The 20,961-nt window shown below is 40.8% G+C and overlaps 1 protein-coding gene across 1 annotated transcript in view; it reads left to right on the forward strand.

The window, feature by feature from the left end:
* The window catches only part of PDE4DIP (phosphodiesterase 4D interacting protein), a 144,482-nt gene that overhangs the window by 8,896 nt on the left and 114,625 nt on the right, over positions 1-20,961 (forward strand). The window contains 1 exon segment of the mRNA XM_007457126.1: positions 19,528-19,604. Within this exon segment, the coding sequence (XP_007457188.1) occupies positions 19,528-19,604 (77 nt within the window).

Consider the following 20,961-nt stretch of genomic DNA (forward strand, 5'->3'; position numbering starts at 1 on the left):
CGCTCCGCGGCATGTGGGATCCTCCCAGACCGGGACACGAACCTGTGTCTCCTGCATCGGCAGGCGGACTCCCAATTACTGCGCCACCAGGGAAGCCCGCCCTTTGTGCCATTTTAAAGAGTGTAGACTTTATCCTAAGGAGGATAGGAAGCCACTGGTGGGCTTTAAGCAGCAGGGAACATGCTAGATCCTTCTGATGGGTGGGGAAGATGGATTCAAGGAAGATAAGACAGGAAGTCAGGAGAACAGATAGGCCAACCAAGAGATGATGAGGGCCTAAATGAGGCCCATGGCAATAGGAGTGGAGGAGAGGGAGCTGATTTGCGAAATATTTGGGAGGTAAACTATCCGTAGGACTTGGTGATTGATGGGATGGGAGGGTTGACAGAAAGGAATCAAGAAGACTGCCAGGATCCTGGCTAAGACAAGTCGCTTCTTCTGGGTCTCTGGTTCTTTAGGTATAAAACGTGTGGGCTGAACTGGGATTGACACTAACGTCTCTCCCAGCTCTGAAGTTCCGTGATTCTGAGCAGCCTCTTTGGATACTCTCACTTTAACTAAGGTAGTTGCTTCCCTTCTCCCAGTCTCACAGCTCCTCTGATGCCTTCTCAGGAAGGCACGTGCCAGAAGAGCTGAGATGGCTTTAAAACTGCCAGTCAGTGTTAGGAAAATCTAGTGCTGTTACCAGGTAGCTGGAGTTATAATTAGCCCAGTTGCTAGGGAAAAACTGAGATTCTGTAAGCATGGGCTGCCAGAAACAGCTTTTCCCAACTGGATGAATTTATTTGTTTGCGAGAACAAAGAGGATATGGATGGAATGTTTGTAATGTGTTTTTGGAGAATTCAGCTTTTGCCCAGGGTATAGGGTATGTTAAAAGCAAAAAATAGGTTTGTTGCTTGGGCTACTCAACATCTTGTCTGCGGTAGGAGTGGATCTGAAAATTCTGCTTTGATATATATTTGGGTAGCTGGAAAATTACTTACTTTCACTTGAAAGGAGATAAATAAGAACATAGAATCAGTTTAGAATTACAAAAGATCCTGGAGATAATCTGTATGCCCCCTTCACTTTTTAAAAAAATTAATTAATTTATTTATTTATTTTATTTTTGGTTGTGTTGGGTCTTCGTTGCTGCGTGCAGGCTTTCTCTAGTTGCGGTGAGCAGGGGCTACTCTTCGTTGTAGTGCATGGGCTTCTCATTGCGGTGGCTTGTTGCGGAGCACGGGCTCTAGGCACGTTGGCTTCAGTAGTTGTGGCATGCGGGCTCAGTAGTCGTGGCCCACGGGCTCAGTAGTTGCAGCACACGGTATTAGTTGCTCCGGGGCATGTGGGATCTTCCCAGACCAGGGCTTAAACACGTGTCCCCTGCATTGGCAGGCAGATTCTTAACCACTGCGCCACCAGGGAAGTCCCCCTCACTTCACTTTTTAAGAAAGCTTTTCATTTTAAAGGAACTTTAGATATACAGAATAGTTGCAAAAATAGAGAGTTCCTATATACCATTCACTCAGCTTTCCCTAATGAGTAAAACCTTTATTTTAAAGAGACGGAGACCCAGAGTGGTAAAGTAACTCGCCTAAGGTCACACTGCAAATTAATGGTCATGTTGAAACTAGAATCCAGGAGGCCTTGCTTCCTCTCCAGGCACTTGCAGTGACTTCCTGGGTCTTCAAAAAAAGTTCAAGGAATTTTATGCTTGTCAGAAGTTTAGACTTTCTTCTTCTTTGTATTGATAATCCTGGGCTATCAATAAATGATTCTGTACCCTGTGCCTGCTGCCAAATATTTAGTTCCTCAGCCTACATACCCCTTCCCTAGGACTTTCATCATTACATGTTTCCAAAAGCCATGGGGATCTTTTTTTGGGGGTGGGGAGCTGGGGGGATTTCTTCCTCCTCTGGCCTTTGCCATCTCATCTAAGCAAGTTCAACTTCCCAGAGGAATGAGGCTGTGTTATACATGGAGAAGGTACAGAGCAGGGGGCTGGTGCAAACTGGAAAGGGGCCCACCCTATCATGTTAAGTAGCAGCTAATCCACCCACACACCAAAAGACAGTGATCTGACTTGGTACATGCCGTTCTGTGGAGAGCTAAATAATAGTCAGGTGGCTTTTTGCCAAGCAACTTTAGAACAGACTTTGGGCTGCACTGGGCAGTTATCATCCCTGTTATTTGGAAACTTGGCTCAAAGAGGCTGGGAGTGAATGAAAGGCACCGACTGCCCTGTCATGCCAGTTTTTTACCTCCCAACCTCACATACGGCCCCACTGGCGTGTCGGGCAGGAAGCCACTTCTTTATACACACGGAGCCTTAGCCCACATGGAGGCTTGAGGAGGAAGCCCTACTCTGAGGCCCCTGGGTGGACAGAGGCTGCCAGCATGAAGGCCATGACCTAGAGCTGCAAAAGGAGAGTCTGGGCCCTGGCTGAGGGCCAGAAGTAAGCAAGTCCTTCCAGGTCACTTTTCCTTGGTAGGTTTCAGAGCTTCTTTCTGAGGCCACAGAGGTGGCTGCCCCTCCTAGAAATACTGCATCAGACCCCCCCATCCAGATTCTCTCTAGTCAAGCAGAGCGTATGCTCAGTACAAACATAAACCTTGTCCTGCCCACCTAACACAACTCAGTTGATGACATGGTGTGTTGTCATCACTCTGCTGCAAAGTCTGGAGCTCCTGAGTCCAGAGCTGGATCCTAGGGTCTTCCTGGCACAGAAATCAGATGAAGGTAGTAGACCTCTGTGTCTCAGAGGAGAAAGTCCTTTAGAGGTGGGGAGCAGTCTCCATTTGAAGTCTTGCTCTTTCTCTCCGATCCCTTATAGGCTTGTGGGATTATGGAGAAGCCCAGGTTGCTGCCAAACCATTTGAAGCCTCAGAGAACTCAGAGTCAGGATGGTCGTAACTGGTCCCTGCCAGTCTCTACAAAGCTGGGGGTGAGAGCAGAGAGGTCCCTTCAGCTGTGGAAAGCTTCGTTGTGTCAGACCACATCAAGGGGCTTGCCTCAGTTGCTGCAGGTGGAGGGTGGTGATGTCAGTTAGAACCAGAACTCCGCCTCAGGCTTTCTCTACACTCCTTTGGCCCTCAGTGCTAACTTCCTAATTTCTCTCTCCCCTCTTTCCTCTCCTGTTCTCCCTACTTCTTCGAGATGTCAAAGTATGTCACCAGTGCCTAGGGGTCTTGATATAAGATGGAGGGCAATTAATGGTCATGAGGAAAATAGCCTGAGGACTCCTTCTCTATCTATTTCTAGGCTACTTATCTCCAGGAGAGGTTTCTAGGCCCAGGTCTTGTCCCACCTTTTGGTATCAGTATTCTGTCCTTCTTTGTCTCGTATCCTCTCTCCTCTATTCCCAAATTTGTGCATACACATGGAAAATATATGCTAAATGCTTCACATTTAGACCCTATGGAGGAGGGGATCCATTTAGTGTTTACTACGTGCCAGGCACTATGCTATGCATTTTACATATATTTAATCCCAACTACATAATAACCCTGTGAAGTTGGTTGTCCCCATTTTTCACAGGACCAGATTTGCCATTAATAGCCTCAGGGTGTATACCTGGTATCCTAGCAGCTACATGGCCTAATTCTTCAGTTAATAAGCAAGGTCTTGGCACATTCTTTAGAAACTGAAGTTAGTCACTGTTCAAATGCAAATGATGTTTTTTAGTGAATAACTCTACATTGCGTTAAGGTCAGACTAAAAAGAAAAGAAGGAGCTCTAGTAAAATGATATCCATTTTCATGGTGGTTTTTACCAAGATTGTGGCAGGAAGAGGTGGCATTGTCTCATTGATGTATCTGCCCTAAAAGGTGGCACTGACCTTATTTACTTGTGAAACAGGTGCAATTGCCATGTGGAATGTAATAGAAACCAGGCTGTCCTTATCCCCGTACATTGCCCTGTCAGACTAGTGCTGTCTGGTGTAGAACTCCAGAAATTCAGAGGAAATTGAGAAATATTCAAACTCAAAAATTAGAACTTAAAAATTAGAAAATGAGGCAAATGAGAAAAGGGCAATGGAATTGGGATTTTTAATTTGGGGAAGAACAAACTCAGAGGTGACCTAATAGAAAATTTTAGAAGTCTCAGTATGTGACAGGCAGTGATTAGCTATGCTCTGTCCCTGCAAGAATAAAATTAGGTTGATCCTAGTTGAAATCTAAGCATTAGGCCTCGTTCATTTAAAAATATTTATTGAATATTCAATAACACCTACTATGTTATATTCGTAGTACCTACTATATTCATTCACCTATATTGATAGTACCTACTATGTTCCAGGTGCTATTGGAGGTGGTTATAATAATAATATAAATGAGCAAAACAGATGAGCATTCCTACCCTCATAAAATTTATATTCTATTATGAGGGGGCAGACAATAAATAAATATTAAATAACATATGTAGAATGTTGGCAAGTGGTAAGTCCTAATGGGGAAAAAAATAGTAGAGTAGGGTAAGGGGGTCAAAAAGTATAAGAATGGAGGGCAGTTTGCAGCATTCAAGAGTGGTCAGGAGAGGCTACATTTAGAAAGTGGTTTTTAAAACACATTATCTCACAGTTTACATGAGTCAGCAGTCCAGGCACAGCTTAGCTGAGTTCGCTGCTTAGGGTTTTACTAGGCTACAACCAAAGTAATGGCCAGGCTGAATTCTTATCTGGAGGCTTGACTGGGGATGAATCTGCTTCGGAGCTCACTTGAGTTGTTGGCGGAATTTATTTCCTTGTAGCACTCAGGGCCCAGACTTCTTGCTGAATATTGGCTAGAGACTGCCCATAGTTCTTTGAAGCCAACTACTGTTCCTTGCCATGTGGACTTTCCCCACACATTCACATCATCAAGGCAGCAAGGAGAAGCTCTAGAGCAAGTCAGCTAGTAAGATATTCTTAATACTTAACATAGTCACAGGAGTGACAGTACATTGCCTTTGCCATATACTATTGGTTGGAAGCAAGTTACACATCCTGCTGTACTCAAGGTGGGGATTACACAAAGACATGAACAGTGGAAGGCAGGGATCATGGGGAGACTGTGAGAGACTGTCCACCACATGATTTTCCTGTATCTTTGTGTAACTTTATTATACAGATATGAGATGGGAAGGGAAGTCAATAAACATGAGAATGACCAGTGGATGGAGGAAGATTTATTCATGGGTTTACAGTCACAGCATTTATAGCCCCCATAACGCTGACCTGAGGCAATGAAGCCATCCCAGATTGGTGGTCTCTATGCTGAGCTCCTTACTCACCCTTTGTACTTGGCTGTTTGTGTTGCCATTTCTGTTTTCCTCTCTCTCTCTCTTTTTTTTTCTTTGTTTAAATTAACTGTATTAAGTGTACAGTTTGATGAATTTTAACAAATATATATATCTACCTATGCAATAGCCACCCCACAACAGAGATATAAAACACTTCCATCGCCCCCAAAAATTGCTGTGTGGCCCACTGGTGCCAGTCCTTTTACATCTCTGACTGCTGGAAACCATTGATCTGCTTTCAGTCTATAGTTTAGTTCTGTCTATTCTAGAATTTCATATAAATGGAATCAAGGAGTACAGATTCTGGTGTTAGGCTTCTTTCACTTAGCACAATGATTTTGAGGTCATCTGTGTTGTTTGTATCAGTAGTTTACTTTTTTATTGCTGAGTAGTATTCCATTTTATGAATATAATGCAATTTGTTTATCCATTCACCTGTTGATGAACATATGGATTATGTCCTGTGATTGGCTATTATGACTAAAGGTGCTGTGCATATTCATGTACAAGTCTTTGTTGTATTTCTCTTGGATAAATACCCAGTAGTAGAATTGTTAGGTCATATAATAATCATGTATTTCAATTAATAAGATACTACCAAACTGTTTTCCAGAGTGGCTATGCAATAGAAAATAGTTTTTAAGCAACGACCTAAAGGAGATGAGGAAGTTAGCCAAACAGATAAGTGGGAGGAGACCATTCCAGGTAGAGAAAGAGCAGGAGAACCATGGAGGCTGAAACAGCATGAGAATGGGCGAGGATGTTGAGAGATGAGGTCCCAGAGGTAATGGAGATTGTACACATCAGATAGGCCCTAGTAGATAATTTTAAAGACTTCAGCTTTTACTCTGAGTGGCAAGATGACACTCAGCCAGTGACAGTCCTATCTGACTTTTGAAAGATCGTTGTAGTTACAGTATTGAGAGTAGCCCATAGAAAGGCAAGGGTAGAAGGGCTATTAGGAAGCCATTGCAGTCGTCCACATAAGAGATGGTGATCAGGCTAAGGTAATAGCAGTTAATGTGGAGAGAAGTGGTGAAGGTAACACCAACAAGATTGCTGATGGATTGGATATGGAATGTGAGAGAAAGAAAGGAATTGATGACGACATCAGGGGTTTTGGCCTAAGCAACTGCAAGGATGGAGTTGCCATAATTGAGATAGGGAAGGGTATGTATAGAGCAGGTTTGAGGGTAGAGAGTAGGATTTCCATTTTGGACATTTTATGTTTGAGATGTTTGTTGGACATTTCCAGTGGCAATATCATGTAAGTAGTTGAGTGTATAAATCTGAAGTTTTGGAGAAAGGGTTGGGCTGGAGATATAAATTTGGGAGTCATCAGCATATAGATGGTATTTAAAGTCATGAGACTGGACTTCCCTGGTGGCGCAGTAGTTAAGAATCCACCTGCCAAATAGAGACACAGATGTAGAGAACAAACGTATGGACACCAAGGAGGGAAGCGGTGGGGTGGGTGGTGGTGGGATGAATTGGGAGATTGGGATTGACATGTATACACTCATATGTATAAAATGGATGGCTAATAAGAACCTGCTGTATAAAAAAAGAGGTAAAATTCAAAAATTCAAAAAGTAAATTAAAAACAAAAAGAAGAATCCACCTGCCAATGCAGGGGACACGGGTTCGAGCCCTGGTCTGGGAGGATCCCGCATGCTGAGAAGCAACTAAGCCCGTGCACCACAACTACTGAGCCTGCACTCTAGAGCCTGCAAGCCACAACTACTGAGTCCGTGCTCCACAGCTACTGAAGCCCAGGCGCGTAGAGCCCATGCTCTGCTACAAGAGAAGCCACCACAATGAGAAGCCCGCTCACCACAACGAAGAGTAGTCTCCGCTCGCCGCAACTAGAGAAAGCCCGTGCACAGCAACGAAGACCCAATGCAGCCAAAAAAAAAAAAGCCATGAGACTCTGCAGATCACCAAGGGAGTTAGTCCTACCAAGGTGGAAGATAAAAGGACCAAAGACTAAGCCCTGGGTCACTCTAACATTAATAGTTTGGGGAAAGGAGGAAGAACCAGCAGAGGAGATGTAGAAAATGTAACCAGTGAAGTGAGAAGAAAACCAAGAGAATCTGGATTCTGGAAGCCAAGTAAAGAAAACATACAATGGAAGAGAGAGGGATCAACCTTTTGAAATGTTGCTGATTGCTCAAGTATATGATGACTAAGAATTGACCTTTGGATTTGACAACATGAATGTCATTAGTGATCTTGATTAGAGTAGTTTTGGTAGTGGTAGAGGCAAAAGTCTGATTGCAGTAGGTTTAACAAAAAATGGGAGGAGAGGAATTGGACTGATTATGTTGAGTTTTGTTGCAAAGGAGAGCAAAGAAATGGAACAGTAACTGGTAAAGGTAAGGAGTCCATAGAAGATTTTTTAAAAGGTAGATGAATAATAGTATATGCTTGTGTACCAGTAGAATTTTCCAGTAGAAAGTGAAATATTGATTAAGGAGACTTTCTGGATGCTACTTTTGAGAAGTAGAGAGAATGGGACCTAATGCCTAAGTGGAAGGTCTGGCTTTAGATGGGAGCGTGGATAGTTATCTGTGGTCACACACGGAAAGACAGTTTGTGAGCACAGATGCTAGTAGATGATGGATAGATATGGTGATAGGAGACTGTAGGGGTTTTCTTCTAGTTACTTCCGTATTCTCCATGAAGTAGGAAGCAAACTTTATTCTCTCACTATGTATTTTCAAATATATTCCTAGAGTGAGTCAGTCTCCCTCATGTGTGCTAATTCCTGCGGACACATCCTTGTTCACGCCTGGTATACCTGTATCCTTTTTCTCTGCTTATTCCAAACCCTACTCAGGTGTCAAAGTCCAACTTAGAGTCCACCTGCTCAGGTGGGCCTTTCATCATAATCAATCCCTGAAACCATCTTTTACTCTCTGTGCTCTTCCAGCAGTTATAGTTCAGATATATTATTTGGCACATGTTTAATCCCTGGCTGGCAATTATCTTTCCAATGTGTACCTTGCTTATTTCTTCTTCTAGATTATAAGTACTTTGTGGGTTGGATTGATCTCAAACTTACTCTATTGCCTTCAACATTCTCTTCAACATTGTTGAGCTCATAATAGAAACTCAGAAAGTTGGTGTTGATTGATTGCAAACACCCTGGAAGTTGCAGGTGAGGCTCATCTGTACATGTGAAAGAGGAGGCCACCTCTCCATCCTTTGATGTCTCCTCCACCTGAGAGCCCACAAGCTGGCTTTGGAGCACTCCAGGTGAACCTCCAACTCTTCCTGGAACTAAGAAGTCTCTCCAAGAGAAGGGTTGGCAGAAGTAGGAAGCAAACAACTTGAGAAAAGAAACAGTATAGGAAGAGGAAATTCTTGACAGTGAGAATGGTTTAAGAGAGGGTTGTGTTTTTATTTTTAACAACACCCATTCATTGGATAAATAATCATCTTCCATGTGTGGGCACTTCTGTGTATGGGCACTGTGCTAGCAATAGGGATGCAAGGGTAAGGAGATAGAGGGGGTCCCTGCCCTCCTGACACTTGCAGTTTAGTGTCTGAACATAGTTTGAGTAGTACTGTGACCTGACTTCTTCAGTGTGGTGCCTATCACCCCCTAGATAATTTTGCTTCACTTATAATTAGCTAGAGTCACTTCTGTATTTTGTTGGTTGATGAATACCATAACCCCATAAAACTCTTACAGGTGCTCTTAGACCATGGGATTAATTGTGATGCAGGCCGGGACATGTCTTCACATAGTGTACTTAAAACTAGTACATCTTTTTTCTAACATTTTGTAGAACAGCACTGTCCAGCAGAAATTTAATGTAAGCCACAGATGTAATCTATCTATCTACCTACACCGGGTCTTAGTTGAGGCACGTGGGATCTTAGTTGTGGCATGCGGGGTCTGGTTCCCTGGAGCAAGGAGTCTTAATCGCTGGACCACCAGGGAAGTCCCCACAGATGTAATTTAAAATTTTCTAGTGGCCACATTAAAAGAAAAGTAAATTAATGTTAATAACGTATTTAAAATATCATTTCAACATGAAATCAACATTAAAAAAATCATTAGGATTTTATGTTCTTTTGTTGTGTCTAGTCTTTTCAATCCAGTGTGTATTAAGTCTTTGAAATCCTTACAGCACATCTCATTTTGGACTAGTCATAGCTTAAGGGTTCAATAGCTTCGTGTGACTCGTGGCTGCCATCCTGAATGATACAACTTAGAGTCTACAGTCGAAGTGCTGCCCCTGGTCTCAAAAACAGGTATTATTTCAGAGGAGTTGCCTGATCATAAGACCTGGCTTCAGGTCACAGATAGGCTTCCAAGGGAGGAGTGACTGCCAGGTGTTGGAACTTAGATTCCATTTTGTAGTGAAAGTTTCAATGCAAGAAAAACTGTCCTGGACTTTGCAGAATACCAATGAGTGGCTTTATTCTTTTTGGAGAGTAGATCAAAGCAAGTGCCGATCCAAAATGGAGAGCTGAATTTGGGGATAAATGTCAGATCATGTTAGATGCCACAGATAATTTTAAAATGTTTAGCGCTTCCCTGGTGGTGCAGTGGTTGAGAATCTGCCTGCTAATGCAGGGGACACGGGTTCGAGCCCTGGTCTGGGAGGATCCCACGTGCCGCGGAGCAACTAGGCCCGTGAGCCACAACTACTGAGCCTGCGCGTCTGGAGCCTGTGATCTGCAACAAGAGAGGCCGCGATAGTGAGAGGCCCGCACACCGCGATGAAGAGTGGCCCCCGCTTGCCACAGCTAGTGAAAGCCCTTGCACAGAAACGAAGACCCAACACAGCAAAAATAAATAAAATAATAATTACATGTGCAAACATCCTTTAAAAAAAAATGTTTAGGCGGCCTTAGGTTTCCTATGTACCAATTTATCTGTAGAAAAATTAATATAATTTTTATAACTCCCAATTCTATACCTGCTACCCAAAGGGAAGTTAAGGAAAGCACAGAATGGTTCCCCTGAACTCCAGTTTCTAAATAGCTGAGGAAAACAAATCATTCTGAGCGTCCCTTTTATAGCCCCTTCAGTGGGGCCGGGTTCCTGTCTCCACACAAGGTGTCCTGGGATTGTAGGGGCTCCAGCCTCACCCCTGACTTTCATAAGAGGCCTGCACTTTTCTAAATTAAGCCCAGCCCGTCCTATTTATGAACAGAGAGGCTCCAGCCAAGTGAGAGAGATTCATCCTGCTAAGGAATGTGCTGGGGACAGGGAGAGAATCACTGAGATCACTGGTATTTATATGGATGTTTTCTCACTTGCCAGCTCAGTTGGGCCAGATCAACAGAGGCTTTTGGGACTCGACCAAGATTTTAACAGAGTGACTAAGAAGGGTTTAAGTTGATCATTGTGAACACCGAGGCAGTGCATATATTGGGACCTCTGAGCTCAGAGTGTAAATAAAAAATGCCCAAGACAACTCATATTTTTCCCCATGTTTTTAAATGGACTTTATTTTTTAGGGCAGTTTTAGGTTTGCAGCAAAACTGAACAGAAGGTACAGAAAATTCTCGTATGTCCCCTGCCCCCCTCCCAAATCACAGCCTCCCCCACCATCAAAACCCAAAGCTTTTAGTTAATCGTTTTATCATTTAACCTCATTTTAATCTATCTTTCTTGGGTTCCTAAACTCAAGGTTGACCAGAAATACCAATCTCTGCTTGTGATTCATACATCTTACTACCTTTGGGGAAACTAATGTTTATTGAACACCTACTATATGTCAGGTATTTTCATTTACATCCTTTCATTTAATTTTCACAGTATCCTTGAAAGGTAGTGATTGTAAGCACCTGAAGGAACTACAACTTAGGTTAAGTGACTTACTTCTAGAATATAGAGGATGAGCTATTTGGAACTGTGAAAAATGGTTGAATATCTGCACTTTCATATGATTCAGCCTAACAGAATGTGATAGTAAGTATTTGAACCCAGGCCAGTTTAGTTCTAAAGTCTATACTCTTCACCATACTGCTGCCCTAAGTACAAGATTCTTTGTTTTCCCTTGGCAGCTCTGTAGTTTCAGATTTATATTCCTCCTCCCTTAAAAGATTAGAACCAAGGAGCTGAGAGGAAGGGCAACCCAAGGTATAACACATGTTGAGTTGGGTCTAGGAATGTTTCTTTGGAGGCTAAAGCCAGGAGTTATAGGGTGGACTTGCATTGATTTATGTATCTGCTACTATTTATATCTACCACCTGTGTGTATTTCCATGCAGCTATTTGATTCTGGGTCTCTTTTGTTTATCACATTCTACTATAATTATCTGTTTAATTGCCCCCATAGGCTGTAAATTCCCTGAGGACTGTGACTGTGTCTGCCTTGCCCTTTTTAATACTTATTAGAGTGCCTTACATATCCAAAGGAGATGCTTAATAAATATTTGATTTAAAAAAAGTGAATAAATAAGTGCTGCCATCTCACAAGTTAGCTACCTGTCTTCTGCCCAGTGAGTACCCTTTCTGTCTGTCTCTGTCTCTCACACACACACACACACACACACACACACACACACACACACACACACGCGAGCCCTGGCTGTGTCTGTCCAAATACCTGGCCACCTTAGAACTCATCCACAGCCTCAGTGCTTACTCAGAGGTGGGTGTCTGTGTTTGTCTAATCAAGGTAAACTGAGCTGGGAAGGAATTGGTATTGTTTTCAGGCCTCTACTAAGGACTAACATGGTTTGGGCTTTAAAGAGTGACCTGAACAGAGGAGTTCTGCCATCCGGATGTAGATCCTTGTACTTTGTATTGTATAAACTGAAACTTTCCACTTGGTTTTTTTCCATTTCTTTGGGGAACTGGACACTAAAGCAATCTCTGGCAGGAGAGTGCCTGGCCTTGTAGTCTTCTGCTTACTGAGGCTGCGGACACTGCCCTGCTATCCTTTCCCTGGCAATGAACTATTCTTGTCACATCTTGGGGCAACCTATGTGTCTGATTTGGGGCTTGATTGCACTAGTGGATGACAATGAACCTGGAATCTGTAGGAAGGCAGGGGCTGCACCTCTGAATAAGGTCTTTCCTCGACCTGAGGGTCTGAGGACTTTTATGATTTGCATTTGAACACCTTCTGGCTAGGTGTCTTACATCAACAGAGAAGATAAGCAATGCAGGTGGTATTATAATTCTTATGGGCAAGAGAGAGAGGCTCTGATTCAAATTAATTGACTGTATAAAAACATAAAGCTCTGGGAGTGACTAGTCTAAGGTCACACAGTTAATGACAGAGCCAAATAGTTAGACCCTCTAGGGTCTTATTTTGCTTTAAAACTAGGTGAATGAAAAGAAATCTCATCTACAAAACAACTCACTTGGAAGCTACTAAAATGTGTTTCCAGGGATTGTATAGCGACCAAACCCTTGCCCCTTGTTCAGGACAGAGAGAAGAACCCCTTATGAAAATACTCAGTACTTTGCCCTGTTTTATAGAGCTAATGCTTTGCCCCAGTGGTTTCAGAGAAGTCTGGAAAAGAAATTCACTGTGAACAAAAATATTTCTGAACTACACTTTTCCTAGAAAGGGTATGGTTCTAAAAAGAAAAGAAAACATTTTAAAATAAAATCCATCCACTAGAGTGACTTTTCACTTTGGGTTAATAATCAGGAATTATAAGAGGATCTCCTCACAAGAGTTTGAGACTCTTCCTCCTATTAAGCTATTTCTTTTTGAATTCCTTTAGTCTACAGAACTGATTCAGAGTAAGATCTGGCCATATTTATTTTTGTCCCAAGTAAAAACTCTTCCATGATAACCAACAAGGACCTACTCTATAGCACAGAGAACTCTGCTCAATGTTATATGGCAGCCTGGATGGGAGGGGGGTTTGGGGGAGAGTGGAGACATATATATGTATGGCTGAGTCTCTTTGATATGCACCTGATACTGTTACAACCTTGTTAATCAGCTATACTCCAATATAAAAGGAAAAGTTAAAAAAAAAAAAAACTCTTCCATGGAAGGCCTGCTTTTCTCTGGCTTGTTTCGTACTGTCTTACAAAGGTACAGTACCCACTTCCTTCACTCACTGACCCTAATTCATGTCTTATCACACTGACAAGCACTTTGGTTCTGGCAAGCTTTAATGTCCAGTGCATAGTTACTTGCTGATGTTATCAATGAATGTATACTGGTATGCTGTCGAGGTTTTTTTTTTTTTTTTGAGTACTCTCTTCCCCCAGCAGCAAACTATGAGATATAAAGTAAGACATAATCCTTGTCGTCAAAAGTGCTTGAAGATCAGTTGAAACACACACACACACACACACACACACACACACACACACACACGAAGTTAAATACCAAAACAAAAAAGTAAGTTAGCGATTCAACACAAATGGTAAAGTGTTTATTCCATAAACATATATGGAGAGCTAATGAGGGCAAAGTACTTTTCCAGATATTAAAACCTAGAAGGGAAACCAGACATTTTAAATAACTAATCGAAGCAGAGTGAGTTGAGTGCGATACTAGAGATAGGTGTCAGATGACCGAGTCCTGGTTTACCCAGGACACTCCTGATTTTGCCAGTTGTCCTGGTATAATTGTGATAGTGCCTCTTTTCACTTTCAGAAGAGTCCCAGTATGGATGCTAAATTATAGTCATCTTAGTTGTAAACAGTGGAAGTGAAGAGAAATGAATTATTAAGTTCTGACTAGGGGATTAGGGAAGGTTTCCTGGAAGGGGGAGTGGGGGGTGTTTGAACTGAACCCTAATGAAGAACAGTTTTAGAAAGAAGAGAGGGACTTCCCTGGTAGCGTAGTGGTTAAGAATCCACCTGCCAATGCAGGGGACATGGGTTCAATCCCTTGTCCGGGAGGATCCCTCATACTGCAGAGCAACTAAGCCCGTGTGCCACAACTACTGAGCCCTCGTGCCACAACTACTGAAGCCAACTAGAGAAAACCTGTGCACAGCAACAAAGACCCAACGCAGCCAAAAAATAATAATGATAATAATAATAAAAGGAAAGAAGAGAGAAGGCATCACAGGCTAAGAGCAACTCAGACAAAGCCTTGGTGGCATCCAAGGGTACTTACATGATTGATTTCTCAATCAGCAGTAGCCCTTAGTTTAGAGGTGAAGAGGGTGGCCCCACCAAAGGCCAGCGGTGTCTTGGAAACTATCTTGCCATAAACTACTATCACTCAGAACTCTGGTTTTCAGAAAAGATAGCCATTGGATAATGACTGATGTCATCACCGTGCAGTGTCAGACCAGAAGGGTGCAGTTCCAGCTGGGTAACGTGAGGGGGGAGGGGAGGGAGGTGAAGAGGGAGTGTGAGGCAATGTGAGAGTTGAAGGAGACTGGAAGAGGGTAGAAGGTGAAGTGAGAGAATTGTGACTTTATTAGCTCCGACTGCCCAGTTAAAGAAACCGCAGATTCCTCTCTGAAAGAATCTTGTTTGTAGTTTATTTCTGCAGATCTTCCTTCCTCCCTATGACCCAGTTGTATTCTGAGTCCCCCAGGTTTAAGAGGCAGGTTTATTTTCTTTATCCCTCAGTATCGGGAAATGGACTCAGCACCACTGTTTTATGTAAGTCTGGTGGCTGAAAGGAGCTGCTGTAGGGAGCCAAACGTTCTTTGCTATTTGTGACCATAGTTTAGGGAATTCCAGAGGTGAAAAGGAAAAAATTAAAAAAGAATGTGGATATCTACCTTTTTGTGATGACAATGCCCTTTCTAACTTTTCATTAGGAAATTTTTCAAAAGTAGACAAAGATAAAGAGAACAGTGCCTCCCATGTACCTGTCCCGAGTACGGGGGACCTGTGTACCTGTCACCCAGCTTCAACAGTTACCAACATTCTGCTGCCTCTGTCCTCCCTTCTCCTCACAGCAACTCTCAGACACCACAGAACTGCATCTGGACAGACATCAGAACGCACCTCTAACCAATAAGGTCTTTGTTTTTAACCATAACCATGGTACCATTATTGTACCCAAAAACGTAAAGATAATTTCTTTTTTTTAATGTAATAATAGTCTTTTTTTATTTTAAAAAATTTATATTTCATATTGGAGTATAGTTAATTTACAATGTTGTGTTAGTTTCAGGTATACAGCAAAGTTATTTAGTCATACATATACATTTCCCATATATGTTATTACAGAGTATTGAGTAGAGTTTCCTGTGCTATACAGTAGGTCCTTGTTGATTATTTTATATATAGTAGTGTGTATATGTTAATCCCATTTCTGTCATTTTTTAGATCCCACATATAAGTAATATCATATCATATTTGTCTTTGACTGCTTCACTTAGTATGATAATCTCTAGGTCCAACCATGTTGCTGCAAATGGCATTATTTCATTCTTTTTAATGGCTAAATAACATTCCATTGTATATATGTACCACATCTTTATCCAATCCTCTGTTGATGGACATTTAGGTTGCTTCCATGTCTTGGTTATTGTAAATAGTGCTGCTGTGAACAATGGGGTGCATGTTTCTTTTTGAAGTCTGGTTTTCTCCAGACATATGCCCAGGAGTGGGATTGCTGGGTCATATGGTAGCTCTATTTTTTCTTTTTTAAGGAACCTCCATACTGTTCTCCATAGTGGCTGTACCAATTTAAGATAATTTCTTAATACCATCTAATGCTTGGTCCGTGCTCACCTTTCTCTCTAAAATGTCCATTTTAAGGTCTGGAGATCTTAATTAGTAACTCTGAGTCTCAGAGTAGACTAGGCCCAAGAGTAGAATGGCTCTTTTATGGGGGAGGGTGAAAGGTAGAAGAGGAGGCTGGAATTCTAAGCAGTATTTGGAATTCTACTAGTGACTTGAGTTGTCCTGCGACAAGTTATTTTTCCTTTTCCTGCCTCAGATTTAGCAATATTTTATCTTCAATGGGTTAATAATATACCTTTTAGGGAATATTCACGATTTAAAACAGAGAAGGTCTTTTAAAGGCTTCAGATAAAAAGTTTTTCTGTATAATCACAGCATTAGCCAATCCCTTTTTTCTTCAACAAACATATTGTCATTCCACTTCTGCCTAGGTGTATCTGTTCCTGTTGGTTGGTTGGTTCACTCATTCAGTGCATTTATTACACATGAAGTTGCAAAACACTGAGGGCCTCAAGGTAGTCACAGCTGCTAGATATTGAGTCAGGCATTATGCTGGGTACTTAGGTTATTTCATTTACCCCTTACTACACCGCTCAAGGTAATTTTTGTAACCCCTTTTTATTGATGAGGAAGTTATGTTCTAAGAGGTTAAATAACTTACACAAAAAAGGTCACCCAGTTAGTAAGTGGCAGAAACGGATTTCTGCCTTTCTAGGTCTGCTGTCCTGAAACCCATGTCCCAACATCGCAAAGCCAAAGGGCACAAGCTGACAACCAGCACACCTGGCTAGTTCCACCACACCGTCATTTTTCTCTGTCCCAAGGGAATCTGTAATTAAAAAGTGTAAAAGGGCAGGTAGAAAGACATAACATTATTTGGTGTGTCAATATTGAAGTACAAAAAGAATGATAGTTATGAAAAATCAGAGGCATAAGAAATGACTTTTAGTGGGGGAGATTGGTGGAGTGTGATGGCAGATAAGGCCGGATAGGTAAGTTGAGGTCAAATTTTGAGTAGACTCCATTTTCAAGCTGAGTAGTGTAAAACTTAATCGCTGTGCAATTAAAAACCATGAAAAGCTTTCTGAGTAGAGGGAGTAAACTAATCAGACATATGCTTTAGGAAAAATTTAAATGGTGGAGAGACTGAGGTTGGGGAGATCAGTTTGGAGACTATTCACTCTGATCCCAGTGATAAGGAAGGAGTACCTCATAGGGTGGTAACCATGGGTGCTGGAGAGGAGGGGCAAGATTGGAAAGAGATTTTGAAATACCCAGTGCTAACTTCTGTTAGAGATGCTTGAAGGCAATGTATAGTTTTGCTCTTTAGTTCAGATATAATAATGGTGTTCCCTAGGTGCTGGACACTGTTCTAACTGCCTGTGTGATATGCAATATGTAATCATTGTTATCATTTAATTATAACCACTATAACTTCCTAGGGCTTTTAAAAACATTTTTTATAATTTAATTGAAATAAATTTCACATACCAATACAACTCACTCATTTAAAGTGTACAATGTACACATCAGTATTTCTAGAATATTCACAGAGTTGTGCAAATATCATAGCAATCAGTTTTAGAACATTTCCATCACTCCACAAAGAAACCCCCAGCCCATTAACCATCACTTCCCAATTCCCCTATCCCCACAGCCCTAGTCAACCACCTGTCTACTTTGTTTCTCTGGATTTGCCTATTCTGGACATTTCATATAAATGGCATCATACAATGTGTGGTTTCTGTGACTGACTTCTTTTACTTATCATAATGTTTTCAGGGTTCAGCCATGTTGTAGCATCTATCATTCCTTTTTATGGCCAAATAACATTCCATTTTGTTTATCTGTTTATCAATCCATGGATAAAATTTTAAAAATTATTCTAGAATTTTGCTGTATCAGATATCTGTGCTTGAAATAAGTGAGCTACTGAATGGACTGTAGAGAAATTTCTAGCCTAATACCATATTTCCTTATCTACAGTGACCTTCTCTACCCTTGTATATCTTACACATTAAACCTTCCCTGGGTTAGGCTATATCCTAAACTTCCTCATCAGTGATCACCTTTAGCATTTTAAATCCATACCTCAGAATTTTGCTCCTCTCAACTGGACTGCACGCATACTGAGTATAAGAAACAAGTGTCAGACCTCTTCATTATTCCCCACAAGACCTGATAAGTCCCTTTCCACATTAAGAGTGCTGTTAACAGTGGAGGAGAGGGGTCTGCAAGAGTCAGACCTGGCTGTGACCACACTTCTTTAAACTTCTCCCTCTCCCATTCCTAGAAGTGTCTTGTGGAATACTGGTGGGACACCGTATTGCAAACTATTGACCTAGTCAATATAAGGGGTAATAATGCTTCTAATCTAATGATGAAAGGACTGATACATTTTGCATTAAGATCTTTTTTTTTTTCTTAAGGTGGTCAGGCAAAACCGTTTCTCTTTTGATTTTTTAAAAAAAGCAGCTTTGTTTTGTTTCGTTTTTTTATGATTCCCGGTGTCACAGCTTCTGCTGGGGCAAAATTTTGAAAATCTCTATTTTTAAAAGGGATAGGCACATTGTGGATTATATGAGCAGTAGATCAATTTACAGAGTTAAAATTGAAGCCTTGGAAAAATTTTTTTTCTATTTCCTTCATGTTGTATTTATATGGGATGATGGATGTTCACTAAACTTATCATGGTAATCATTTCATGATGTACGTAAGTCAAATCATTATGCTGAACACTTTAAACTTATACAGTGCTGTATGTCAGTTATATCCCAATAAAACTGGAAGGGGGGGAACGTTATGGCATGTTAAATAAAAGGATAGAGTCTTAAAAAAAAAAAAAAGAATCCTTGGAAAGGAATCAGGTAATTGGTTACTGGTTTCTTTTAACCCAATTCTATATTGAACTTTGCAGTACACACCAGGGTGGAAATCAGTTCAGGAGAATCCTGTGTTTAACATGAATTGGCGTTAAGACTCTGACCTCAACTTACCTATCCGGCCTTATCTGCCATCACACTCCACCAATCTCCCCCACTAAAAGTCATTTCTTATGCCTCTGATTTTTCATAACTATCATTCTTTTTGTACTTCAGTATTGACACACCAAATAATGGTGTAATAATTTTCTTTCCTTTCTATGACATATGATTAATGTAATATGTGATTATGACTGAGAACTTCAGCTATCCTAGTCAGGGAGGGAAAACTGTTGTTTTTATAAGTAACAACAGTGAACACTTAAAAAAAATTGAACTGTAGTTGATTTACAATATTGCATAAGTTTCAGGTATAAAGTGATTCAGGTGTGTATATATATATAATATATATATATATATTCTTTTTCAGATTCTTTTCCATTACAGGTTATTACAAGATATTGAATATAGTTCCCTGTGCTATACAGTAAATCCTTGTTGTTTATTTTATATACAGTGGTGTGTATTTGTTAATCCCATACTCAATTTTTCTCTCCCCGCCCACCCCCCGCCTTTCCCCTTTGGTAACCATAAGTTTTCTACGTCTGTGAGTCTGTTTCTGTTTTGTAAATAATTTCATTTGTATCATATTTTAGAGTCTGCATAAAAGTGATATAATATTTGTCTTTCTCTGTCTGATAGAGGGTCTGTGGCAGTTAATGACGATTAATGCCTGTGTACTTTTCAGAACATCGAGTTGAAGGTTGAAGTGGAGAGCCTGAAACGAGAACTCCAGGAAAAGAAACAGCATCTGGATAAAACATGGTGAGTTGCAGTTTGAACTAGTTGAGCTCTTGGTCCTTTCCAGTCTGGCTCATTAACTGAGAGCAATAGATTTGGAACCAAATTCCTTAACCTTAACTCTGGCATTTGAATGCTGCATCCAGTTAAGAAACTGAAACAATGTGCTTTTCTTTCCTTGGGCTCCAATAAGTCTGAGAGATGTTGACATAGATTGGTAAATTTATCAGACCTAAGCTTATAAACTTCCCAGTCAGTAAGCTACTAATAACATCCAGGGCTGACATACAGTTTGGTGGAAATGGGCACTCTCGTATAGTGCTGGTGAGAGTGTGAATTGTGATAACATTTTTGGAATGTGGTACTACCTATCAAAATAAAAAATTAGCACTTCCCTTGATCAAATAATTCCTAAAAGGAATCTATTCCTTATAAATAAAAGCAAGAGTATGAAAGGATAAATGTATAAGGATATTAACTGCATCATTATTTGTAATGGCAAAAAATAAAACTAGGAACAACTATACATCAATAGGGCAATGGTTGAAAACATTTTGATATAAACATACTGTGGAATATTATGTAGTCATTAAAAGGAATGAGTTAGCTCTATATTATCATCCTGGTGGGAAGTCCCTGATAGACTAAGTAAGGGGGAAAAGTGCTGAGTGATATTTAGCGTATAAGCCCCTTTGGGTAAAGACAATCTATGTGTACATGTGTTTGCTTGAATATGAATAGAAAAAAACTGCAGGGTTACATACCAAACTCTTTAACATTGCCTGTATCAGGGGAGTGAGAGTGGAGTTTGTGATGGGGAGAAGACTTCAATTTTTTTTCTTTCTATACCTTCTGTATTGTTAAGATGGTTACTTTTATAATTTACAGTTTTTATAATTAAAAAACCCTTAGTTTTAAATGACAAGTACTATTGAAATTGTTACTAAAAATAATTTTCAGATTATATCCTAGAATCAGTATACATTCAATCTGATCTGGCGTTCCTTCTATCTCCACAGTATTTCTTGATGCTTAGAATGATAGTCCAGCAACATCAGAATACTCAAACCAGACTCAACCATATGCAGTATGCTGGAATTACTCAATACTTACTAAGGCATTAAGTGAACTAATAGATTTTAGGAAAACTTATAATAACAATTGAGTTACAAGTTTTGAGATTTGTGTAGTGCTTTTTAAAAAAAATTATGTCATTTCAGCTTTTAATTAGGAGGCATTATCCTGTTTTTAGCAATGAGAAAACTAAGGTACAGAGTGTTAAAGTCTTCTCAAATGAGTGGCAGAGCCCACATCTTCTGGCATCATGTTCAAGGCTCTTCTGCCTTCACAACAGCTGTAGCCTAGTAAGCCAGGCATTCCT

This window comes from Lipotes vexillifer, unplaced genomic scaffold (genome assembly GCF_000442215.2).
Source record: "Lipotes vexillifer unplaced genomic scaffold, Lipotes_vexillifer_v1.1 scaffold511, whole genome shotgun sequence".
NCBI classification, from domain to species: domain Eukaryota; kingdom Metazoa; phylum Chordata; class Mammalia; order Artiodactyla; family Lipotidae; genus Lipotes; species Lipotes vexillifer.